Source organism: Micrasema longulum, unplaced genomic scaffold (assembly GCF_059751315.1).
Source record: "Micrasema longulum isolate JH-2025_06_02 unplaced genomic scaffold, ASM5975131v1 h1tg002243l, whole genome shotgun sequence".
In the NCBI taxonomy this organism is placed as follows: Eukaryota; Metazoa; Arthropoda; class Insecta; order Trichoptera; family Brachycentridae; genus Micrasema; species Micrasema longulum.
The window spans coordinates 24,457-51,927 of NW_028279402.1; the positions used below are offsets into that span (position 1 = coordinate 24,457).

A 27,471-nucleotide genomic window follows, 5' to 3' on the forward strand; every position below is an offset into this window, starting at 1 on the left:
CGCGTATAATTCATGAAATACAATTCGGTCAAAAACAGATGCTTATAATTGAATTAAATTTTTATAAGGCTTTCTCGTGTTTTGATAAATCGCCCGTTTAATAACACTTAAATTGCATCTTATTTTAAACGCATGCTGCGATCTTTCAGTGCGAATACATCTGTAGCACCATGAATATGCACCAATCCACCGCTTTCCCCACCATTTCTAATTGGTCTCTCGACGTATGGAGATCATTCTCCATACAATCTCTTTAGTTTCTCGATATAGCTCGCTCAGAGAGCACCCGCGAGATTAATCGCGCAGCCACTACTCAAAAGTACGAGAACGCGAACTGATACGAAAGTTTGAAAACAAATTAGGATGTTATTTGTGGTCCCGTGAAAGTGACAAGTGCGTTAGAATATTTAAAAACAGTTGTACATAAAGTTGTTGATCAAAACATCGAATGATTGGGTATTGGCAATCGGTGGATATCGAATCCACATAAAACCCAAAGGACAAGGTAGTACATATTATTATATAATTTGTACCATAAATATTAAGGTATTTATTATTTTTTTTATTTTTTTTTTATTTAAATCTTAAAATAGGGCACACATATCATACATATTGTTATGTGTGTTCTAATAATAACATTGCAAATATATTTAATTTATAAATTGTTTATCACATATGTCTTGACCATTATTTTAAATTTTGATATGTTTTTTTCTTCATAAATATTTTTTTCCATTTCGTAATACTTTTTAATTACTTTAAATAAAATTGAATTTTGTGACTTTGCCTTTTTCCTAAATGGAAGTCTAATTTTGTTCTTTTAATTGTATTGTGATCGTGTTCATGCTGGTTCCGATCAATTTTTTTCCAAAATTCTGTTTTTTTATTAGAGTTTATAATTTTATGAACAAATATCATTGTATTGTAAAATATTCTTTGTTTATATGTTAATAATTTCATTTCATTTACCATCGACTTTACCCTCGTATATCTGTTTTTTTTCAAAATGATTCTAAAGGCTTTATTTTGTAATACAGTTAGTTTATCTATTAATTAGTTAGTTAATTTATATCCTGTTTGGGTTTATTTACCTGTGTACTATATCGGCCTCGTGGCGTAGTGGGCAGAGCATTTGCCTAGCATGCAAGAGATCTCGGGTCGGACTTCCGACATGGTTGACATGAATATTTATTTAAAAAAAGGGTTTTTACAAAAGGTGATCAAGATACGTTGCGATGTGTATAACAATGAAGTGCCCTATGTACCATTAGGTGAGGAAAGGAAATTATGATGCTGATGATACTATGATGGGAAAATATCTATTTTTTTTCGATTTTAAATTAATAAGGGTCTATGAAGTACTGTCGAGTAAAAAAAGTGATATCCCCATAATAAAATAAAAAACTCGTAGTTATAAGTAGCATAAAAAATCTTTTAAAATTTATAATCTTTAACTCTCGCGAAAACAGTTCATACGTCATGATTCAGTCAAATTTTGAATTTTGTTTGTGATCGTTTAAATTAAAATAGAACATCGTCACGAATCCTGACGTCAAGGCAAAACGTGTCGCGTTTTAATAAAGATATATTTCTAACAATTTTATTTAAAAAATTGTGTTTGAAAACCTTTCTCCACATTTCTCCACAATATCCACATTTATTTTGAAAATACAATAAATTTTTATAAATCCATTTCATATGTTTTAATCGGTCGTATGTGCTATTTTCCTATTGTGGCAAATGGGTAAAGAGTTAGGCCTTTTTCACACCACAGTAAAAAACAACCCAGTCCGATAAAAAACACAGGGTGGATTAACTTTCATCGTATAATAATTAACTTTTTTGATTATTTTATTTATTGTAGAGCAGTAGAAACCGCGAGTAGAAACTAAAGAAATAAAACAAAAATAATTATGCCATTGAAGGGTAGATCTTTAAAATTGTTACAATCTTTAAGTTTAAATACTTATTGGGTTTTTGTAGTTTTTTAATAATTATGTAGATCCATCTTTGTGTAAACTTGAGTCCAATGCTTTCAAATTTTTTATCCAGTTCATGTTTTCAATAGTAATATTTCATCACTAGATCTGAAATCGTTTTATGTAGAGTGAAATCATTCGGCTTCGTGGTGTAATGGTCAGCGCGTTTGCCTACCACGCAAGAGGTCTCGGGTTTGATTTCCGACATTGTTGATACGAAATGTGGATTTATTATTTATTTATTTATTATTTATTTATTTTTTTAAATTTTTATTCCAGTAAAATGGCTATAAAGTGCAGAGCCAATTTTACCATATGAACATATAAACATGAACATAAATATAAATATAAACAAAAATATAACAATAAACATAAATATAAACATAAAATAAAATTTTATATTGCAGCACTTATAGTGGTCTTAACATATCGCGCCATCGCTTGAACAACGGTGATTGGATCCACTCCGCAGTGGCTTGGAGAATTTCGTTATTAGACTTTTTTAGGCGTTCCCATAGGCTCCAGGCTCTTTGGCGAAGCAGGGCAGCGAAGGTGTTTATTCGTCCATCTGTAAACATTTAAGAGGCACTGCAGTACCTAGGCAATCCGAATAATTGTCGGTATGAGTTTTTATACGTGATCCTTAATTTATTACACGCTCCTTGCGTATAGTTGTTCCAAAGTTCCGCTGTATACATGGACGTCAAATACGAAAAAATATGATTTTCTTCACTTCGTTACTGCATTGAAAGAAGCGTCTCGCTAGCATAGAGGCCCTGACATTAATGGCTCTTCTCTGTCTCTCTATGTCCTGATCGTCTTTACAATTATCAGTCAGTATGTGCCCTAGATATTTGACTTTTGCAGTTACCATTAAACTGTTGTTGTCTAGGAATACAGGTGGTGATGGGTGCACGAACTCAGAAAGTGACGTCTTGTGTTTAAATATAAGTACGGCAGATTTTTTTGTATTGTATATCATATTGTGGTAAAAGGGTGTTTTCATAAAATAATATTTTATGGTCCCTGGACTGGTACCTGAAGCGCAAGACTGATCATCTTACCTTCACGTAACAAAAATGATAAAGATACGCAATCCCTATATCAATATAATCTAAATACAGTAAAACTTCAATACCCAGATTAATGAGTGGCAGATTTTTTTATATTTTTAAATTAGCGAATCGGAATTACATTTAACTTATTCAAACATGTCCAGCTACGTTAATTAAACAATTACTCGAAAATGAAAATTAAATACTTATCTTTTATTTTCTCATAACGATCTAGATATTTGGTAATGCAGATTAATGACTGGAGCTCGGATAAACGGAGTTTTACTGTATATGTAAATAAATAAGCGTGTTTTTTGTTTAATAATCCATATTACTCTGACAAAAGTTTTTTGTTTATTTATATTTTGTTGTTATATATTCACCTTTTAACCTTTTCATACCGGTTGTTAATTTTAATGTATATGAGTAAGATTTATTTAATCCAGTTATTACTGAAATTAAAAAGCGGGGATAAGAAGATCATTACACTTCAGGTGCCCGTCCAGGGACAATAACATATTGATGTGTAAATATTTTTTTTTATAAATATTTCGTGTCGTCCGTATCCAGAATCGAATCTGAAATCTCTTGCATTGTTGGCAAACAAGCTGACCACGAGGCGTAAATATATTTCACTAAAATTGAACTAATTTGATCGAATAAACAAAACACAAAAATATTTGAGTTTGTCCAAATGTTTGTAGACAAATGACCGGATTTTACTCTCTCGGGAGTCATTGAGATTAATAAATAACTGGGGATGGAGAATACCTTAAATGGGGGAATATCGAAGTCTAGGCGTTTGGGGATAGGGGCATAGAGGGGGTGAAATCCAGTCTTTTGTCTACAAACATTTGGACAAACTCAAATATTGTAATAAAACCAAATGGTCCAAGAAGAAGTATGAAAAACAAAAAAATTGGAATATTGTTTCCAGGCGTTGCCTAGTATGTGAAATAATCCAGTCGGATGAATCCCTTCACAACAATAAAGGTTTCAGCTCTTTAAATTCACTAAAATCAACAAATGGAAGAAATATGGATGTTCAAACATTAGAAAAATGGTGAATGTTACACAGTGTGTAAAGTGGTCACTTAAACCAGTCAATGACAGGTCATAAGCCCTGGAAATGTCTAGACTTCCATATTCCTTTCTTCAAGGTATTTTCCATCCCTGTTGTAATTTGTTAATAACATCAAAATATATACCTAAACGTGTTTCATAAACTTTATCAATAAATTGTCAGTGAGATCCCGATTTCATTCAGATGAACTGTAAATTGTTTCCAAAATACAAAAACAATAAGTACAGCAAATTTTCAAATAATTATTTATGAATACAAAATACTTTTTTTGTAATTTTTAAATCTAGTGCTTTAATAGACATCTCGACGTTACTTTTTTAAAAGCATATAATTATACTTTATAACTGGTGCTTATTTTATATTTTCATCCAACATGATTCCATCTATTATAGTCAGGTGTAATAGACTGGTTATAGCCAAAGATTGCTCGTGTTTGGATATTCTCTTCTGAACGGGTTTTTAGTAACAGTCGTTTTACTTATGTATGTGACTAGTTTAACTTTTCTTTTTTCTCTTTTCCATACATAATCATCTTGTTTTTTATGTGTCCCCTGGAGCCAAACAATGTTTTTAAAATAGGAAATAATATTTCATTTGTTTTGACACCTACGTTTATATAGTTGGATAATTTATAAAGCGCTATTTTTGTGAAAATCACCTCAAGGGCGCTGTACAATTAATAAATATCCCAGTACGTCTTGCAGCTACAGAGCGCATGGACGGTTGGGATTCTAGTTCCTCGTTTTCAATTAAGATCAATCAAAAATTATAACAGATAGGAGCTAGATTACAGGACGTCTTGCAGCTACAGAGCGCATAGACAGTTAGAAATTTAGCCCCCATTTACACATTTTAAAAATTGACAAATAAATTTAGTGTTTTAAAAAAAAAATATAATGTGAATAATAAAAAGGAGTAAGATTACAACACGCCTTGCAGCTACTAAGCGCATAGACGATTGGAATTCTAGACCCCGTTTACAAAATTTAGGTATTTTAATGTTGATATATGAAAGCTAGATAACCAATCATCGTGCAGCTACAAAGCGCATGGACGAGAGGAATTCCAGCAAAGTTAAAACAATATCAATAAATTTATAAAAAAATGAGTATTGTAGTAAATTGGTCAAGTGTTCATGCCAAGAAGTAATCAATCAAACACTGTTTCAACTCCATGGTTAACAAAGGGAGATAGATGTCCGAAGAGAAGCTTTTGTAGACAGTAGGTAGATATCGTCGCCATGTGGCCCGCTGGCTGGTAGATAGTTTCTGGAAACGCACGTGTGTAGTACTATTATGCCTTTTGTTCCAATGACTTGGTGTCCATTTTGGTCAGTTTTGAAATAGAACCAGTTGCTATTTCACAAAATTCGCTTTATGATAAATATATATTCCATGGAATTAAGAATAGTCCAGACGGAGCGTAGAATCATATTTGAATACATCGGACTGTATCCAATAATTCCCCCACTATGTCCTACTTTCGCCGCGCGCATTCGTGAGGTCGCAGCGTAATGTTGCTTGATAGGAATAAAAATCATAACACAAATATATAGTAAAAAAAAGCAATTGGCTAATTTCTCTAAAATTTTATTGTGCACGCGGATATATTGATTGACACAACAGAGTAGATAAGTAAAGGGTCATTTAATAAGAGTAATTGAATTAATGAACATTAAACTTGAAATATAAAACAAAATTTATTTTACCAAAGACGGATATTTTTATATCATGTTAAATAATATTTGATGTTTTGAAGATAATGTTGGTCAAATGTCCACCACAGAGTTGTTTAATCCGACATCCAATTTTCAATAATTCTCTCATTAGATGAGCAAAGTAGGATAAAAAAATTTACTACCCTGGCAACACTAACGAAATTTCCACTTTGTTTCTTCGACAATCTGACAGATGGAAAAATAATTCAATTTTTAAGTAATGCATTTGTTATATACACATTAATTTACTAATTATGCATGAAATGTGATTGCATCCTGTTCCTTTAAGATCCTAGCAGTATTTTAACACTTTAAAAGGACACAACACGGCAAGGTTGAATTCAAATCATGAGTTGCGTACTGAGCGACGTCTACAAAGAAACTAATGGGTCAAAACGTGTTGCATTTGCGTATGCGGTTTCTGGACTATTCTTAATTCTATACTATATTCTGTATATATGAAGTGCTATCATATTAACATTATTTGCATCTTAAAGTGCAAAGGGTACACTTTTTTTTTTAATCGCACGCTTATCAGTTCAATCTCTACCCCTTCGTTTTTATTCTCATAGCATCCCTCTTCAGGGGAAAGGCGATCAGACTTTTCTGCATACACACGTATTCTCTCCTTGGATAACGGAGAGTGGCGATTTTTTACGCACTAGATATATATTGTTAGTTTTGCTTTTTTGATTATTTGGATTTCACCCCCTCGGGAGTCATTAAGATTAACAAGTTACAATAAAATATTCAAATAGAAGAATTGAAAAAACATGAATGTTTAACCTTAGGCAAAATGGTGAATGTTATACAATATGTAAAGTGGCCACTTAAACCAACCAATGACAGATCACAAGTCCTGTAAATGCCTAGACTTCCATATGCCCTTTTTTAATTTATTCTCTATCCCTGTTGTAACTTGTTAAAATCAATTCAGTTTAGGGATGCGAAAAATGGGCAACGAAACCTCGATTTTGTCGATTTTTTTTAGGTATAATCAGCCCGACGTCCGGTTGTCTATTTTGTATAATATTGAGAATCTATTGATTTACATATTTATTTATTCACTTAAATACATTTTATTACACATTATTTGAGACAAAATTCCCTACTCCATGGGACTAAAAGTCCTGTGTTGAGTTGGGACGAGCAATTAGTTGACACCGACACATGAGTAATATATCACAAATATTTTATAGGACCAGAAACACAACAATATTACTAATAATAATACACAACAATAATAATAATAATACGTATCTGTGAGAGAGTAATAGAAAAAAATTATTTCAATACATATTTATTAAATATCTCTAATACCGCCAATCCTCTCAATTTCCATTAAAAATTCCTCCTCTAAATCATATGGTGTCCATGCAGCTCAGCTCTGGAATCATCTCTCATCCACTATCATAGATTTTTTATTTAAAAAAAAAAAAAAGAAATATTGGCGTTCTTATGATTTACCCAAATATTTAATTTTGAGGGCCATTTTCAAAGAGTTGTAAATAACTCACTATTAGAAAATGGAATTAAGTTGGGGTAAAGTGGGATTCGAACCACGGAACTTTGGTCCGTGAGTCCGAGACATTAGCCGTAGGACCACAACCCGATCAAGATATTTCTTCAATAGCTCTGTCCTGAAGAAACATCTCCAATCTCTTCCTTAGTCTCTCCTCTTTTCTTCGCTCTTTGTTCCATTTTCCCAGTGAATGCTAGTATCGATATGATCTAATTTCTAAACAAATATTGCAAGTTCTATTTTTGCATAATTTTTCTCGCATTGTTGTGGAATCACGTAAAAAAATATAAATAACACCTTATTTAACATCCACTACAATGTCTTTTTCATTTTTCTAACATGGTTATAAACCTAACCGACGACAAGCAAAAAATTATTTCAAAAATTTAAATGTTTAAAAAAACCGTATACACGCATTTTTTAAGTGCACTCATTATCAAGTGATAATATAAACTGCATTGTATAAGGGTCAACAGACACATTTTCAGAACATATTATTGTACTCGCATATTCTGAAGATGATTCATTATTCTTTTAAACAATGCATTTTAAATTTTAAAATGAAATACGTTTCTACGTATACGCATACGCATAATTTTAACAACTTTTAATTACGTGATCATATCAACATTTAGTGAAAGTAACACAAAATAAGTTTTCTACAAGATCGATTTAATTTTATTGAACGGGTTTTAGCAGAGATATTGATTTCATTTGAGATTTAGAGAGTATCCACCAATTAAAAAAAAAAAAAAACAATTAAAATATTAAATTCTATAAGTCAATTCATGAGAAAAAAGCATATAATCTTCACAAATCATGATAAAGGCAATAAAATATCTTCATTAATTAGGCCCTGTAACCTTTTTTGGTTGAAATTGAAAACATATATATAATTTCATGCAATATTTCTAGGGAGATTTTGGAGAAATCTCATTAAGAGACATGCAGAAATCAATTTTAATATACATACGTATTTATAAACTGTAATATTATTTACAATTGGAGAATAAAACATTACGATACATCATAAATAAACAACTTATCGCAAAAATACACAAAATAATCATAATAACAAACTTATCTTCTATATTCTAAGCTATTATGATTAGGAAAATGTACATGTTATACATAATACAAAAAATACAGAGAAAGTTTTTATGTTGTGCTGTATTTTTGCGTAGTTTTTTTACGTGTTGGGATTATGCACGTGTTTAATTGTATTTTTATTATGAAAAAGAACAGAATTTATATAAATAAATAAATATAATAAAGTAAAAAACCAAAACAATAGTAAATAAATAAATTAGTAACGGTAAACGCTATAACCAGTCATTTCACTTTCATGAAAATTATTTGTAAAACTACAAAATATAATTTTATTAAAATATTAACAATTTGACCACTGAAATCCACGTTTTTTTATTTGAACTTTCAGCATAAAACTTAATGCATTTTGACTGATGTATTAAAAGCAATATTTTCCAGTCAACTAAAACATAAAACATTTAAGTTTGTAAGTGAAAATTCTTGATGGAAGTTCATTGTAATTATATAAATAATAGACAAGTGATACTTTCATTCACAAATTTGGAATACCCAGTGACCGGTTTCATCGCTTTTGCGACATCTTCGAGACTGGTATCTTTATTTAGGAGTTTAATGTATTTATACAAAATAGAGGTAAGGATAGATAATTCAAAATCATATGAAAGTAAATTAAATAAAGTTATTTTCGTCTTAAGGATAATTATCATTTTTTTTTCGGTTTAACTAATGAGTCGATATAATGCTATTTTAATAAGTTTAAGTATTTTATTTTTAGTGCCCCATCTTTCGTAAGTGTGATTTTTGTCAATTATGATTTCTGAAACACAAAGGGTTAAAAGTCACGAGTAAAAATATATTACAATGGGTAAAGTAAATCACTAAAATGTTTTTCCCAACGCTGGCTGATGCAGCAAACTTCCGTCATCATCACCAAAGTACTTTCGAAACGACCCAAATTTTTACCGGACACGGAGCTATGAGAAGTTATCTATATAGGTTTAAATTAAGGAATGATGACTATTGTCCATGCGATGATATTTCTTCACAGAGTATAGAACATCTGTTATTTCAGTACCCATTTTTCAGTTTGCAACGCCATAATCTTGAAGCAGAATGCAGGAAAGATGGAATATCCTTAACAGATATCCACACTGTAGTTAAAAGTAGTTATCACGCGCCATTGTTCTTGAACTTTGCAACAATGGTGATTGGACTAATAAAGGTAATAAACCAAAATCAGTGATCGAACATCCCATTTCCAAGACAAAAAAAAAACTTTTTTTTTCCCGAGTACCTTAGCCTTGTACATGACACGTAAGGCTACTAAATACAGGGGTACAAATATATATTTATATATATAAAATATATTAAAAAATGGGTAAAGTACTAGAAAACGCACGTGTGTTATCTGTTCATTAAGTAATTCTACGTCGGGTTTATTTTTTAATCTATTAATTTCGAGAATTTCTAGTTTGTCAAGCTTATAGCCTTTCGGTGCAATATGAATTATTTTTTAAATCAAAGGAACACTTTAAAACACACATAGAAGAGCACATACGATCATGGTCTAATAATAAAGATTATTCAAAATTTGCCAATCATTTAATAGAAAATAAACATTCATTTGATATTGATATTGATGATTGACATTGAATAAAAAAGGGTATTAAGAAGAAATAAAAAACTCATCGAACCAATAAAATGTTTTTTTTTTTTTAATTGTAAAAAGAAAGTAAAAAAAACAATCAAATTAAAGACTATACACATACATTCCGATTTCGAAACTTATGAAATGTGGGGAGGGGGGAGGGTAAATGCAACCTAAACAATATAACAAGTAAAAATAAATCTAAAATTTAAATCTATCAAAAAAACAAATTAAAGTACCCATTGAAATTACGATCTAAAATATGTAAATAATATTTTAAAAAACGAACAGAAAAGGTTAAATGGAAAAAAAGTGTATTTCATTGAAAAACATGTTTTGATGGAAGAAAGGCATCTATCTATCCATGGTTTGTCTGCAACAATTTTGAGTGTTACATATTCAATTTTTATTTTTTTTAAACATAGTGAATTGTAGATTATATTTTTTTAAGACTTTTATAGATGCAAACTAAACCGTAAAAAATGCAGATGATCCCTTGTTCCATTTGACTAACAAATCGTTAAAGGTTAAAATAATAGTAATAATTAAGAGAAAAGGATTAGTACCTTAATGGAGAATATAAGCATGTAGATGTTAAAACAACGTATTGTCTTGTTTCAGAAACTTATACGGAGCGGGCCCGCTCTGGTACTCCTAACCTAGTGAACAAGCAGCTGGTTCTGCCCTTCGTTCCTCCCAGCTTCCCGCAGTCAGGAGACTCCAACCGCCTCATCAAGCCCTCGGAGTACCTGCGCTCTATCGGCGACCGGCGCTCGTCCGCCTCGTCCAAGCATTCCTCCGAAGACTCCTACATGGTGACCGAGCGCTGCTGTAGCGAGGGTCCGCCCCCGCCACCCCCACCCCCACCGCCACCGGAAGAGCGCCACCAACCGCTGTCGGCCATCAGCCTTCGGGACCTGCACAGCGTCAGGCTGAGGCGAACCGACAGAATGCCAGCTTCCAAAACACTCTCCGCCCCGGCGAGAAGTGCCAGTATGCAGTGCCTGGCAACAGAACCCTTCCAAGCGCAGAAGACCGACCTGATAGCGGAACTCAAGATGTCGAAAGACATCACCGGGATCAAGAAGATGAAGGTGGAAAGAGCGAAGATGGAGAACATGGTTGATAAAGAAGTATACTCCGAGTTTACCAAGCAGTTCACCGCCAATAACTTCGTGGAAAAGGTGAGCGGATTTGCATTATTTAATTATGTCGATTGACTCGCTTGTGTTCAAGAGAACAAAGAACACATTCTGAGTGTTCAATAAAATTAGAATCCTATGCGGGACAAGTGTTTGAGACTCGATGGCTACTCCAAGGTAAAATCCTAGCAACGTCGATCTAATATTTGTTAAAATCGTTCGACCGGTACTTAAAGTTTTAGACATTAGACTAAACACCTGATCGATTTGCGCGGCACTTTGCGTACCAATTCAGGATCATATCCACCATCAGGGCCTCTTGGGTTTGAACTCTAATCTCAAAGTTGAATCTCGGACTTATGATCCTTAGTCCACGAAATTTAGTATTTTTTAAAAAGAAATTTATAAACATATTAATAGTCTGTTAAAATGTATCTATCTTCACAAATTAATACACTTTCGCTCATAAATGGGTATCATAATCCAGAATGTGTATATCAGTTCACTCGTTGCATAACTTGGAGTTCTTTGGGATAGATCTTCCCGCTTTTCGGAGATCTCTTCGTCACTAAACATAGTGTGGGATGAAGAATGATTGGCATAGCTTAGTCCGATGTCTTATGTGTATGCTGTATACCACTATTTTATTGTTATTGTTTGCCTTTGCTACACGTGTTTCAATCAGTTTCTTGTAAATATTTTCTTCATATAACTGTAGGATTCATTCATATAGATGCCGAAAATGTAATTTAAATAACTCATTACAGAGATGTGCTCTTCGCCATTGATGAAAAATATTTATCCGTAGATTATCTTAAATTAAGAATTCTTATAGACGGCTTCTAAAATTCATCAAGATTGCTTTTATTCCAGTATAAAAGCTTTCTCGTATTTTTACGAGTGCGTGTTTTTAATCGGTGTAGTTTTACTTGTCAAAGAAAGAATTATACCCAAAGTGAAGTTAACTCGGTGTGAAGGCGTTTTAGATATCGCGTTGAGCCAATTGTTCCGGAAAAGTTTATGACGTGTGACGCCATTTTGTTTAAAATGTAATTGCATACATGCATAATATATTTACGTATAAAAGCCTTTTCGTTTAAAAAGTAAAGCTTGAAAGAAAATTATTGACATTAAATAAAAGTAATTTTTGTACAACTAAAAAAGCCTACTTAAGAGGATACGCGGTGTCAGAGAATTTTGATGAATCGGTATCAGAATAGTGTTTTTCTGCCACTCTTTCGCAAATTCGACGAAATCGGCGTTTCGTTGTTCCGTTTTTCGCACCCAAAGCCAAACCGATTTTGGTTTATTTTTTGAGAAAGAAGATCGGAATAATATTTTCTTTGTCGGAATCTTTTCCATTTTTTAAAAACAGTTACTATATTTGTATACCATACGCTTTTGAGGGTTTTTAGATGGTCCTAGTTTCCGTTATACAATTAACAAAAAAAAAGAAAGCTATTGAGATACACCAAGGACAAATATCTGCAGTGTGTTAAATAATTACTGCTAAAGCGCAATAATCTAGGGAAAAAATACGGGAATATGTTTGTATAAAGAAACGCCACACTGCGTTTCCTCTTAATACATTTTGTACTTTATTTTACTTATTATTCTTATTATTTACTCAAATACTTAAATTTTCATACCATTTCCAAAAAGTCGTAAATAACTTGTGCGGAAAATATATAAATCTGATTTGAACCTGGGACCTTTGGTCCGTGAGTCCACAATACTACCACGGAACCACAACCCGGTTCGTTCAGTTTCGTTTGAATATTTTTAATTCTTTATTTCTTCCATCTGTTGATTACTGTAAAGTTGAATAGCCGAAACCTATTTTGATGTGAGTGAGATTCATCTGACTGAATTATTTCACTTACAAGGCATTTTTTATTGTTTATACTTCATGAGCACTGTAAATGCCTAGACTTCCATAAATGTTCTCCATCTCTCTTGTATATGTCAATCTATATAACACCTTAGGGGCTTATATCCAGTCTTTGTCTACAAGCATTGGGGCAAACTTAACATATTATTGACCTACCTTTGAATTTACAAAAGTGTTTTGTATTTTGAGAACAACAAATCTTTATTTGAAGACCATAAAGTTCAGGTAGACAAATTTTTAATATAACTGTAAATAAATGTGATACTACAACCGCGATGTAGAACATTTTCGATAAGGAATATGAAAGTAAAGACATTTATTTATTTATTAACGGACATTGTCCATGTATACAATTTATAAGGTTTAAATATTACCATAAAAGAATAATTAAAACCGTTTAAAAAAAGAAAGAAGCATTGACAAACATAAGGGACATCGAGACAAGATCTGGACTATTTATTTAGTGCTCGTTTAAATCGTTGTAAACTTAAACCAAAAAAGTCCAGATCTTGTCTTGAGTTAACAATACAACAAAGACGGGTCATTGGAGAATTCAGGCCATAGTTTGTTCTATGCTGATCGATGAACAGTACTTCATTGTTTCTCAATCTACGAGTCGGAATAATTGAATTTTACTTGTCCCAGTAACCGTAAACCGGAAATTTATCACAACACTATCATCTGTTGAATCGGAAGAACTAGTGACGTCGGCGTCGTTTAAAGTAGTTCGTTTTAATTTAAACATTTTTATTTTATTTTTTCATACGTTTTAAAGAAGCTTCGCTGCACAATTAATGTTCTTTTTTATATACCATTGTCCTCATTATTAAGTTTAATGTTTTTTTAAATATAACTATTTGTTAGTAGACTATAATTTTTTTTTTTTAATTTTGTAACTTATCAGCGCTATGCTTTTTTAAAGTTTTGTGTTTATAAAATTACTGCGTGTGTGACGTCTCAATTTTTCTTCCGCTCCTCGGTCAGTTCTGCCCATTGGTCCGTTGAATGACCGCAAACCGGAAATCATCCACAACTTTTTTATCATTGGTTGATTTATGTAAACTTGTGACGTCGTTCAAAGTAGTTTGATTTAATAAAAATATTTTTTATTATTTTCTTCGTACATTTTCATGAAACTTTGCCATCCAATTTAATGCTATAATTTTTACCGCGCGTAAGAACACATTTTTCATATCCAATTTCCCGTAGCACTGATTCTCCTTATTAAGAGATGCGATAATACAATGTAGATATTATTAATAATTTTGAACTGTTTTTTTTTCGCCAATTTCGTCAAAAGTATTTTCAGCATTTGTTTGTAAACGATTAAAAAAACACTAAATAGTCAACGATTCAATAATGTAAAGGGGGGTTAGGTTTCATACCATCCATGCGCTCTGTAACTGCAAGACGTGTCGGAATATACATTTTAAAGCGCCTTTGAAGTCATTTTCACAAAAATTGCGCTATTTAAATTATCCATATGATTGATGATATACTGGTGTCAACATATGCTGTACCAGTTATTTTCTAAATGAAGTACGACAAATTAGTCAATAATGTGTTCCCCTTCATTATTTTAGAACAAATTAGTCAATAACACATGGCATCTTTACCATACACTGCGCACATATCGCGAGCAGTTTTGGCAGCTTTATTCCCTCGATAGAACGCGCACTGAAGGAGGTGTCGAAAATGTTCACTTTCGTCTATTTGGCATTCCATTTTTATCTTCTTTTTCACGTGTCATGTCGGGTCTCCCCGACGTTGACGATCACTTGGGAGAAAACTTCCCTATCCTGAGCAGTGCGAAACAGCTCCTCCACAGTTCTAATCCTGGTCCATGCTCGGATGTTTCGAAGCCAGGAAAGCTGTTTTCTTCCGACCCCTCTACGTCCCTCGATCTTCCCCTTCGTGACAAGCTGAAGTTTGGCATATTTATCACCTCTCAACACATGGCCAAAATATGAAATCTTACGGAGCTTAACAGTGGTGAATAGTTCTTTATTAGTATTGGCTCTACGTAATACTTCATTGTTGGTTAACATATCGGTCCAAGATTTTCTTAACATTCTACGGTGGATCCACATTTCAAATGCTTCAAGGCGGTTTATAATATTCACTTTTAGAGTCCACGCCTCTACACCGTACAGTAAGACAGACCAGACCATATATAACATTTGACCATTCGTTGTCTCAGCTTAAGGTTTATATTATCGTCACAAATAAGATTTTTCATTTTGTTAAATCCTGTTCGGGCTGCTTCTATTCTGCATTTTATTTCAATGCCGGGGTCTAGATTTTATGTGATGATACTGCCTAAATACCTAAACTGTTTTACTCTCTCAATATTGATACCTTTGAGTTGGAGATTTACATTTAAATGACTCTCTTAGCTAAAAACCATAAGTTTAGTTTTGTTTCTATTAATATTTAAACCAAAACGTTCACCGACGGAGTTAATCTTATCAAGCAGTTCTTGAAGGTCTTGTATATTTTCTGCATTCCATTTTGAAGGGTTGTAATTAAATAAAATTATAAATGTAACGTAAAAGAAAATGCAACATCTACATCTACAAGTAGAGCAAAATATTTTTGTGGATATCTGTCAGTTTTGTTCTCTGTATATTTTGTTTGTTCTATTTTTTCAAATGTATTACTGTTGATATGCCCCATAAATAAAATGGTATATATTTAAATACATATAAATGCACATGCTCCGTATTCAATATGTTTGTAAACGTTAGTATAAAATAAAACGATACACGACGTTTTACAATTTTCAGTGAAAAGTAGAACGCCGTTTTAATTGACGTTAAGTGCACATTTCGCGGTTATCACTGCGCCATAAACAATATGTATTTATTTGTTGTGAATGCTGTAATTTTATTTACTGTTTATTGAACTAAGTATGTTAGTTGTAGTTCTGTTAACTTTGCATGATACGTCACACGCGAAGCCATGATAAACGGTGACATCTAGACACACGCCATTAAAGTAGGTAGATTATTTTACACCGGTAAAAATATAAATGGCCGGATCGTTTGTATGAAGAAAATTCAGACCGCGTTTCCTCTTAAAATGAAACATTATTCATTATACTGACAAAACTTTACTTTATAAAACTTTTACGTAACTATAGAAATAGGTTAAAATAATCAAATAAAGTAAAACCATCGACCTATAAAAACACATAGAAGCACCTTAAGCCCTCTAAAATTATGACACTAAACTTATGCCCAACGCGCATCTGGTCGTTTACCACTAGCCAAAGTTTCACGTGAGTTTGATATTTAATTCGAAACCAAAATGCCTGATTGTGTCGTGAAAGCGCAAAAAAACCTTTCGGATAAACGTAAAAAAGATTATGCAACTTTTTATTGGTAAGTAGGTACCTATGTAGGTACTTGTTTATGATTAAATTCCAAAACTTTAAATAACTATTTTTTAAATGTATAATTATTTTGGCTTATGTCAAACTCTGCTCTTCTACCAACAGGGGTGCAATTTATGTAGGATTGCGATTGTCAAAAAAATATTATTTAACATTACCAAAAATCCAGTCGGTACAAAGAAATAAATTTGTTAAAAATATAGGGAATTTAAGGAAATAATCTGATTGGGAGCCGTACAAAAGAAATGTTGTTTGTAAAAATTCAAAAACAATTTTTTTTTGTACAAAATTGTTCCGATTTCTTAGTATGTGCATTCTCGGCATTATGAATAAAATATTTATGCTCCTAACTTTTTTCTGCTTGGCAAATTTAATATTTTAAGAGCTACAAACATGCCCAGACCACAGCTCGTCATTACCCAAAAAACGGCACGTAAATCGGTCCAGTAGTTATTCAGTTTATCAAGGACACACATACAAACATTGCCTTTTATAAATATAGATAGATTACCAGATCTTCAAATTCTTCCATAGTGTAATTAGAAAGTTTGAGAGGATCTGCTGGCAGTAAACTTTAAAATCCAACCAATTGTGATTTACGTTTTACAAACCAGATTGAAAGGCATTCCTCGCGATCGGTTGTTATGACCTCGATCCAAATTTTAAAAAACAATGTTATGAGTTGGTCCCAATGAATGTACACAAAAGGCAGGATTTATTTGCATTTAATATAGTTATTCAAACATTAAGAGAATGGTAAATGTTATTCAAGGTGATCACCTAAACTAACCAACGAGAGAGGTGGTAGCGATCACGGGATCGGGTAGTGCTCACGAGGGAAATGTCGCATACTCCAGATCAGGAGGTCTGATGTTCGAATCCCGCTCTACTACAACTTGTTTCCCATTTACGCACAAAAACAATTATATATGAATAAAAGAATATTGCCCAAAATGAAAAAAAAATGTTTTTGTAAATCATAGAAAAGAAAAAACAAATTTATTTTTGATTATATTATGAGATTGCATACTATTCCCATCACTTCATCATCTGATTATTTTTGAGTTTTATTAAACATGTAAACCCACTTAACGCACCAAGCAGATTCCCGAGCGGGACCCAACCGGCAACGTCATCCCTGCGTGGAAGCGACAGATGCTGGCCAAGAAGGCGGCGGAGAGGGCACGTAAGGACCTGGAGGAAAGGCTAGCCAAGGAAGCAGAGCAGCGCCGTCTGCAGGCCATTCCAGCCTGGAAGAGGCAGCTGATGGCCAAAAAGGAAGAAGCTGACAACAAGATTAAGTGAGTTATTCTTATTTTTATACTCTTGAGACGCCTGTAGTTAGTAGCCTTGTATGTCATGTACAAGGCTATTGAATGGAGCTCTGGAAAATCACAATTTATTCTCTTGAAAATAAGAAGATTGATTTTGGTTACTTCGATGCGTTCAATCACCATTGTTGGAAAGTATAAGAATAATGACACATGATAATTATTTATTTATTTAATTTTACAATACGCCCAAGGGGCATTTACAAAAAATATACAGGTAAGTACAAACATAGTCAGTAAAAATTTAAAAGATAAACAACGCTTTTTTGTATACATGTAGAAACAATAAAAAGCATACTGCCATGCAAAATAAAAAGTGAAACTTTACATAGTAAAAAAGAAAAAAAAAAAAAAAATTGGCCATAAGAAAAGTAATTGAATTAAAAAGCAAATTGTAAATAACTTGTAAAGAATTTAAACAAAAAAATAAATACATTTACATATACTTTTAAAAAATGGTATCAACAAATTATTGTTAAAAAAAAATAATAAAAATTAGTAAATAAGTAGGTACTTTTAATGAAAATGTGAAATGACAATAGTGAAATGGGCTAATCACGTGACATAACGCAGTGGGCTCGTAATTTGCACGTGTACAACAGAGCAGTCTCCGTGAATGTACTTTATTTAGTTCTCTTATCTCAATTATTTATTAATACCTTTTTCATACAGAGCAGGTACAGGGGGTTTACTTCTGTGTAAAAATATCTTCCAAACAACTATATAACAAGTTAATAAGATATGTACAAGTCAAGAAATAATAAAGGAAACAGTAAAATCAAGTACCTACGTACATAAAATACAAGGCTTTCCACGAACAAACTTGAATGTCTTTGTAAACTGTTTTCAATTAATCACCCATTGTGTGGGCAGTCTATACATTCAGGCCCTAGGGTTTGAGCTACAAATGCTTACTGGCTATTCAGGGAAAAGGCAACTTTTATTATAATTTTTACATTTAACATTTTATTGTGTGTAGCGTATTTATTCAAAATATAAATGATAAATAACAATTTTATAAAAGCATTGAAGTGGGTTTTAAAATAAGGTTATTCTTTCACAGATCTACCATATACACCCCTCGCGTAGTAGATGAACCGCGGAATGGATTCCATGATACCGACAACTGCTGGAGAAACCACTCTGTCTATTCTCCCCACCAGCGTGCAGTTTCTATTGACAATATAAATCTAGCCGTGGACACAGAAGACAGAAATGGACATTACTTCGGAGATAAAGAAAACCACGAGTTTCACAACGGCCACTCCAAAACTAATGGAGATATTAAATTAAATGGTGAAGCAAAATCAAATGAAGATGCTAAGACCAACGGAGTTGGAATGAACGGAAATAGTAAAACAATAACTAATGGAAAAAAGAATGACGATTCAGACGATGAGATTCAAATTATTCCATGGAGAGCACAATTAAGAAAAACAAACAGCAAATTAAATTTGCTGGATTGACAAGGCATAATTGAAGTTCTCTTTTTTATGTTTTATCTAGATACTACTGATCTATGTATATTGTAATATGCAATATGCAGAGGCCTTTACATTAAATACCTGCCAATATCCAAAATTACTTTAATGTATAACTTACATTGCATACTGAAAAATGAATAATATATGTTTAATTCTCATATAGTGTGAACTGAACTAAAATGTTCTTACTCATTTTATACTTTTAATGTGATAGGTAATCAAAATTATAGAATTGTCTACTCATTAAATGAATTAATTTTAATATGCATGCAATGCTAACAATTTTAGCACTAAAAAAGCACAACACTCATGTACTCACAATATAAAATATTGATTCAATTTGAGTTTTACCAATTATTATCTATTTTACAACAGTAGATCTGAGAGTACTTTTTAGGGTCAATATCAATTAATGGAATGTTTTTTATGAATGGATGAATATAATATTACCCATGTAATGAACAATTTCAACGGAAATTTTAGTTAACTCTTACTTATCTAAAAGTTAATAAAACACTGAATACTTTAAAAAATATAACTTAGGAAATTTCAATTCATCAAACATAAAAAATCTATAAATATTTTCAATGTAACAATAAGAATTACTTTAAAAATATTAACAAAAATTACTAGGTATTTATAGTCTAAACAATTTACATAGTTGGCGAAAAATATATTTATATTTTTAACAAATCTAAGAGCGATAATATGGATGTGTGTTATTCAAAACATCATTAGAATACCATAAATCAGTATTTGAATTTTGGAATTTACATCAATCCCATACAAAGATGTAATCTAACTATTTTTAATAACAAATGAATATTTCTAAAATATTTTTTTAAACATGTTTCTATTTTAAATCAAACAAAGTTTAACTAACCATACATTTTAGTTATTTTTTATGTTTTAACATTTTTCATATTAATTTTGCTTATTCATGTATGTAATTAATACTGTATTACTATGCTGATATAAATGAGTTTAAACATTGCAAATATCTGACCATCATGAGCTGATGATCCAAAATATTAATTCTAATGTTTGTGATGAAGCGTAATTCCTTTGATGTAAAATATACTATGAAAGTCCTAAGTGTAAGAATATTAACCAATATCTGCTGCAATATTAGATTATAAGTTTGATATAAGTAAATTTAATATTATGTCTAAAGTTACATAAATAGTAAAATGCTAGCTATAGTATGATAGAATGCAAGTGTACATCGGTAACAATGGAAGATTTTTTACATGATAGTTAATTACTACAATTAGTATATTATTTATAACATTTGTACATATATCCTATAATTCAAAGTTTGTATGTTTGAAAATAACATTTGTAGCAGCTGGCAAGACATAACTTTAATATTATTTTTTTAAATCTCATACTCGTTGCATTTACATTAAAATAAAACTTTCAAATATAAAGAATTGGGTTTTGGTCCCGTGGTTAGTGTCTTGTACTCACGGATCATAGGTCCGCGGTTCAAATCCTACTCCACCCCAGCTTGATTCCCATTTTTAGAAGTGACTTATTTAGAACTCGTTGAAAATGGCCCTCAAAAATGGGAAATATTTGGGTAAATCATAAGGACCCAAATATTTATTTCCTATTAAAAAAAAGTATTTATGGATTATATCTTCATATTTAAGTTTCTCTTTCAATCTTTACATACACTGAAATATATGTAATTATAATCTATTATGTTTTGTAATGTGGCAAATATCGGTCTGAAAATAAGTGCTTCTAATAAAAGAACGAAAACCTTTAATATGTTTGTGGAAATGATAATTCAGTAGTAGTTGTGATGACCAACCTGCCCTTCAATCATGAATTGATCTCCACATGTTAGTAAAACTTAAGTTTACAATTTGGTTAAGTCCTAATGACATGTTTCAGAGATCCATTATAATTATGGGGTTGGTTTTTATATGTGAATGAGAGTGCTTTATTATTTTCTTTGTGTTCAAGTACATTTGAGCTAATGAATAAAAACATGTAATATATATTTCAAAATGTTATAGGCACTAAGTAAATAACCCACTTTGAATATTTTTGACATGTTGATGAATAAATAAAAAACTAAATTAAGAAGTATTTTTATTCTGCCACCCATAAAAATAAATGTAGATAATCATTATTAGAATTTCTATTGACTATACATTAAAAGATTTAAGAATATTTCCCTAACCAAACTCACATTTTTAATATCAAGTGACCGTTTTTAATATCTTCTGAACTTCCGTTGTTGCTAAATTGCTTTTAAAGACATATTTGTAACACTTAGTAAAAACCCGCACTTAAATTTTTGCCTCAATGCTGACGTGGCCTACTCCAGTAGGCCAAAATAGTTTATGATTTTTAATTTTTTCGGGTACTTTTTTAAATAAAAAAGATACAAATTTGTTTCATAAAATTGAGTGCATATTACAGCCTGATAATCCGGGCACACCCATTTCCCACAAGTTGAACACAATTTGTTTGTAGACCAATTAAATGTTTTGCAAGTTCCTCACTATTTTGTTAACTCAAAATAAAAATTAAATATGTAATTAACCAAAAACAATCTAGGATACCATATATTTCAATATTTTTGTTAAAAGTAGTATGAAAAACAACATATGGAAGGAAAAAAACCAATCATTTTTAACATCAATGCTTGCGTGGATTATAATGATAGTCCCTACGATTTAATGCCAAATTTGATACTCGTGTGCTCACACTCAGTGTCTACGTGGCACTGATTTTTAATGTACATTTGTGCTTGAAAAATACATGGAAGCTTGACTCACAAATTTCTACAGGTAAAAAGATATTGATAAAAGTGTCACCCTGGTTTACTATAGTAGTCCGCGTAAGTACTCTAGTGATAAACATTGTTAAAAAATACTGAAAAATAAAACCATTTTTTTTCAATGTTCTAATAGGTAATAAAAAAAAGTTAGTAGGTACAATAAATATTGTTTATTGATTGGTAAAAAAACATTTATTTATTTGTACGTAAGGCAAATGTGGAAAAAATTTCAGTCAATGTTTGGTTTATCTTCAGATTTGTTCCTTACTTTATCGCAAGTAATTTGTTCATCTAATTCAGATTTTTTGGTGTGGTATAAAATAAAGCATTTTACATGGAGGCCAATATCACATTTGCAGCATCGAGTCATAGTTTTCATTTTACAGTGAAAACACCTTGTTTGTTTAACTTGTGGTATAACATAATGTTCTAATCCATCATAACGAGATTCTTTGCATCTCACAGCCTTTACTGGAAATTCAGTATTTTTATTTGTACTGGCATCTAAATGTCGATCTCTTAACTTACTTTTGACTGAAGGTTTTCCATACTTGGTAAGATAGTGAGTGACGATACTCCTTCTGAATCCAAGTAAATCTAGGGGAACTCGAATATCTCTTTTGTAAATCTGCCAAGCGTTATGTATTGTCAAATCTAGAATATAGGCCAGCAAAAAATGCGATGTCCATTTTTTACCAATTATGGTTATAGCATAAAGATGAATGTTTTGATCTAATTTATCTACACCTCCCATCGGAGAGTTATGGACCTTTGCTTCTTTTCTCCTTTCTGGAGAGGATTTGTAAAGAACTTGGGATTTACAAGCGGCAAGGGACACCCTGTTGGGGACTGGTTTACCTTCCACATTCAGTTCTCTTAATTCTTCAATAATCCTGTGATTACAGAAAATATTATCAAAAATTAACATCGGTTTATTTGATTTGTAAGACCAAATTTTTGATGCGTAAGTTAATATTTTATTGGCCGCGACGCTGGGGTCGATGGGCGAAAATTCAACATGGGTTTCCTGGATGTGATCGAACCAGACACAGTACCCTGAGCTTGTGCAGCCACACCAAACATTCATAGTTTTAGTCTTGGTAAATTGCTTTAGCCCGGTAGCTTGTTTGTAATACGGGACTTGAAGTTCATCTACGCTGTGGCATTCGTCCGTCGGAGCCAGCTGTAAAAATTTATCTCTTAACTTGTCCACTAAGGCGCCGATTCTAGAAAGTGGATTCTTTCGGTCAATATTAAGACTGCCAGCAGCGTGCAGGTTGGTAAAGATCGTCTCAAATCGATCTCTCGTGATGGCGTTAACAACTAGAGGAAATGAAGTATCCGGAGCTCTTTCCCAAAACATTCTCACTCGAGGAAGATCCACATATCCGCTGAAATATAAAATAGCAATAACACACCTTATTTCTTCCGGTGTAACAAGAGCTATTTTGTCTTTTCTATGCTTCGGAGTATGATCTATATACCAATTAGTTCCACTAACAAGTAAATCTATAATACACTCATCGAGAAACAAGTCAATAAAGTGGCTAGGTAATTTGGTAAGGCTAGAATCAACATCTAATATTTTTAATTGTTTTCTTTTCTTCACTTTTAGCTGATTTTCAGAGTCAGAACACTTCCTTTTCTTTTTAGAGGATTTACTATTTAATCCATTTTGTCTGCTGTAGCGAAAACCATTTTGTGTGTTGTAAATCACATTATTTGAATAATTCGGGATATCAACATTTTCAGGCTGATCTATAAATGCTGATTGTAAATGCGAAGAAATGTGTTCTGTATAGAAAGGAATTGATTGTTGAAGGATATTATCATACGGAGATATAGGTGTGTTATGATAATCATGTAGGTCATTTTGGTTAATATTGCTCAAATTGTTAATACTATTTAAAGACATATTTAACCACTCAGTGAGTTGTGTGGATACAATATATTTGCGTTTCGATTTGAGTTTAGCAGCTAGTTTATTTGAAGTCCCTTCATTACGAATAAGAAAGCGCTCACGAACCGCTTATCGTTTTCGGAGCGCCGGTTTTATCTTTATCACAAATTGACCAGTTACATGTGCCATAGCGCATCTTTATTCTTTATGTTTTTTATTAAACGTCAAACGCAAAATTTTGTATTGTTGCCGGTATATAGTTTTAATTTACCAGTAATAATTATTGTAATAGACAATCAAAGTACTTACGTATCTATGAAAATAAAAAATAAAGTAATTGTGAAAACTGTAAAAAAAGTTTGAATGGCTTTTTTGATGATATTGATCATCAATAATATTATTTCAAAAAAGACGTTTGATTTCCCAGTAAAATAAGATTTTAATAAATATATATATTTTCGCAATATTCAAGCAAAACTGTATATTTACACCTTTCAACCCTAAATCTAAGTCACGTGAGATGAGAGGACCAATCAGAATTTATATAGATAATAAAGGAAAAATAACGGTCTTCCACTGTTTTGATTTTGACATAAGAGTCAATTTGTGGTTTTGGCTTTCCGTGTTTGATTTATGGTCTGTCTCTTTCGTTTTTGAAAAATATCTGTTTATTGTTACAATGCTGTCATTAAACGGGTTTCCAGATATCCCAGGTCCCGGAGAAGTAGCATTATGTGAAATGAATGGTATGGTTTGCTCGATGCGAAGAGAGTTCGCGAACATTTCTTCTTTTACAAATTCGGTAAGGTTATAAACAACGTGCTCATGATTTCTTTAATTTGGTGTATTTTTTACTTTGTGTAGCCACGAACGTCGCTTAAAATGCAAATGCTTCCAGATTAATCGTCACCCTGTCATCAACGTTACAAGGGAGCTATCATGCACAAGGGATGAGGGAGTCTCCATGTATTTGGATGTCGAAGATACTCTTTTAAAGAGACTTACGAGTGTTTGGTGTAAGCAAGGCTTTATTGAGGCGCTCAAAGTAGCTGCTGATCCCCAAAATAGGAGAGAGAACAAGCTGTTGATGTATCCAGCATTGTATATACTGAAAATCGCAAACGCGCTGTCGACAGTTCGCCATGTTTTCCAACCGCATTTGAAAGATTTGGGACCTAAGCTAACTGCGATGTATTCCCACACGAGAGACTGGTCGAGTTCTCCAGTTCGGTACTTGGCATGGCATCCTCACGCTACAAAGTTAGCAGTAGTTACGGCGGATGACAATGTGAGAATATATAGTTGCGATTCAGCAATAAACCCGACATTGAAATGCAGTTCACAGAGAGGAGTTTCCATGGTGGCCTGGCGCCCATATTCCGCCTCGGAAATAGCCGTTGCCTGTGAAAATGGCGTAATAGTTTGGACTGTCGATCCGAACTCTATTTTTTCTAAACCTTCAGTGAGCAACGCCACTATCTTAAATTGGTAAGTAAGTTTTATTTAAAATTATTTTATTTATTTATATTATTATATTACAAAAATTGTGCCATATAAGTTTTCAGTTGTACAAGGACAGTACCTACGATGTTCTTAAATTTTGGCTAAATTTCAATAATCTGCTATTTAATATTTAATGCCATATGTTATTAGTGTCATTTTTTCTTTGCATTTTTTTTTTTATTTTTATTTTTTTTTTATTTTTCCATACTGTTACATATTATGCATGTATTAAATTACATATTTTATACATTATATTTATTAAACATTAGAAGAGAAAAAGAGAAAAAATACATATTCTAAAAATAAACATAGCCTTAAATTTTGAAAAAATGCCCACAAAGACTTTTGGATGCTCTTTTCTCTATGAGTCTCGTTAAACAATACAATGATACCGTTTTCCTAGGAAATCACTCTCTAGTCACCGTTACGACGGCTGTCCACTGCATCACCGTTCATACGGCCGTTTAGATATCGGCACCGCTTTCCTAGGAAACCAGAGCTTAAGTGGAAATTTGAATATTTGTTATAGGACTGGACCACTGAATAGATAATACACTAGAAGCGGCAATAATACGTTTTACTATGAAAAACCGTTGTGGCCAGTTTACAAAAGACCTTTTGGATTTGGAACGTAAATAACCAATAAAAATAGTCAGTCTTCTATCTCGTTTATACTTGCGGTTATTATATTGATAACCTTTTCTAATAATGCTGTCCCGAAACAATCGATATTTCTATTTGTAAAATTCCGATTGACCATTTAATTTTTATTATTTTATTTTGGATGTAGTTTTTGAGTGCTTTGTGACCAGAAGTATTTTGAATTAGGTTTATTATATTATCTATACAGAAAAGAAACAGTTAATTTTTTATTGTAAAACATAAAACATAATTATTAAAAACAAAAAACAGTATTTAAAAAAACATAATCGCAAAATACAGAAACTGCATCAGGAAAAGAATCAATGTAGTTTGAACGCAATTTTAAATATATACATGTATATAAGTATCTACATTTTACTATGTTTTTACTTACTAGATGACCTAGGGTAGGTTTACCTGATAAAGGAGTAAAGTATGGATCTGAAAAAACAAGGATAAAAGCAGGCTAAACGCGGTCAAAATGCGATTTCTCAGACAAATGTGTAGCAAACTATGAATGATAGATGCACAAATGTCGAGATCCATACTTAACGCAAGGCTGATTATTGACAAAATCAAGAAAAGAGTTTTGCGTTTGTTTGAACATGTAGAGCGAATGAACAGTGATAGAATAGCTAAAATAAATTATGATACAAATGTTGACGGATGTAGAAATCAAGGAAGACCGAAAAAGATACGGCATGACCAAATCCAACAAATACTTGAAGATGGACACATCAGAAGTTGAAATAATCGGGACGATACGGAAAGAGTACCACTTCACTATTTAGGGTGGCAGTTAATAAAGTGGAGATAGCCATGATGATCGCCAATTTTCGCAGAGGAGACGGCACTTGAAGAAAAAGAAAAACACAACTACCCTGATGGTCACGTCTAGATGAAAAGGGTCAAGTTAAATTGAATTGAAATTGCGATACATGAAATTGAAAATTTTAAAGAGTTAATCGTTTAATGAGAAAAAAAACATTCTTTTTTCGTAAAAGTAAAACTGATAAAAAGACGCACGGTCTTTAAAATGGTTTCCAGTATATAGAGTAAGAACGGCCGTTTTTAAAAACTTTAAAGGTGTGAGTAGGAAAACTACTGGCCAGTAAAATGGAGAAATTTCTTTAACACCTGCCACTTTGATAAAATTACGGCTTTAGTGAGCTCAAATATGTGGCTATTCATTGGAAGCTGCTCGTATTTGTGAAAATGAATTGTATCAAGTATTCCGATGCCTATAATATCCCTTAGTTCTTTGGTGACAATTTAAAAAAAAATTATAGCCTGGCTTTTAATTTATCTTTCTCTAAGAGAGCGTGCTTTATT

The 27,471-nt window shown here is 32.2% G+C and overlaps 2 protein-coding genes across 6 annotated transcripts in view; both read left to right on the plus strand.

The window, feature by feature from the left end:
* The first annotated feature begins 257 nt into the window (after positions 1-257).
* f (espin protein forked) lies at positions 258-20,852 on the plus strand. Of its 4 annotated transcripts, none has more exons than XM_088239728.1 (4): positions 258-505; positions 10,677-11,239; positions 17,584-17,783; positions 18,877-20,852. In XM_088239728.1, the coding sequence occupies exons 2-4, from the start codon at positions 10,868-10,870 to the stop codon at positions 19,277-19,279; spliced, it is 975 nt and encodes a 324-aa protein (XP_088095854.1). In that variant the 5' UTR covers positions 258-505; positions 10,677-10,867; the 3' UTR covers positions 19,280-20,852. The 4 variants fall into 4 exon arrangements, with proteins under 4 accessions (XP_088095854.1, XP_088095855.1, XP_088095856.1 ...); XM_088239729.1 differs by having other exon boundaries at positions 279-546; XM_088239730.1 differs by having other exon boundaries at positions 376-505; positions 17,587-17,783.
* Positions 20,853-24,602: 3,750 nt separating this feature from the next.
* The window catches only part of LOC148272672 (aladin-like), a 74,916-nt gene continuing 72,047 nt past the window's right edge, over positions 24,603-27,471 (plus strand). For both annotated transcript variants that reach the window (XM_088239738.1, XM_088239737.1), the window contains exons 1-2: positions 24,603-24,796; positions 24,893-25,482. In XM_088239738.1, coding sequence (XP_088095864.1) covers positions 24,674-24,796; positions 24,893-25,482 — 713 coding nt within the window. In that variant the 5' untranslated portion in view covers positions 24,603-24,673. The remainder of the gene's footprint in view (positions 24,797-24,892; positions 25,483-27,471) is intronic.

What these genes read in the sequence shown, in the direction of transcription:
- f (XM_088239728.1), top strand. Translation starts at nt 10,868, where the DNA reads ATGGTGACCGAGCGCTGCTGTAGCGAGGGTCCGCCCCCGCCACCCCCA. An exon ending in CCAATAACTTCGTGGAAAAG is followed by an intron (nt 11,240 to 17,583) that starts GTGAGCGGATTT and finishes TAACGCACCAAG; the next exon opens with CAGATTCCCGAGCGGGACCC. An exon ending in GAAGCTGACAACAAGATTAA is followed by an intron (nt 17,784 to 18,876) that starts GTGAGTTATTCT and finishes ATTCTTTCACAG; the next exon opens with ATCTACCATATACACCCCTC.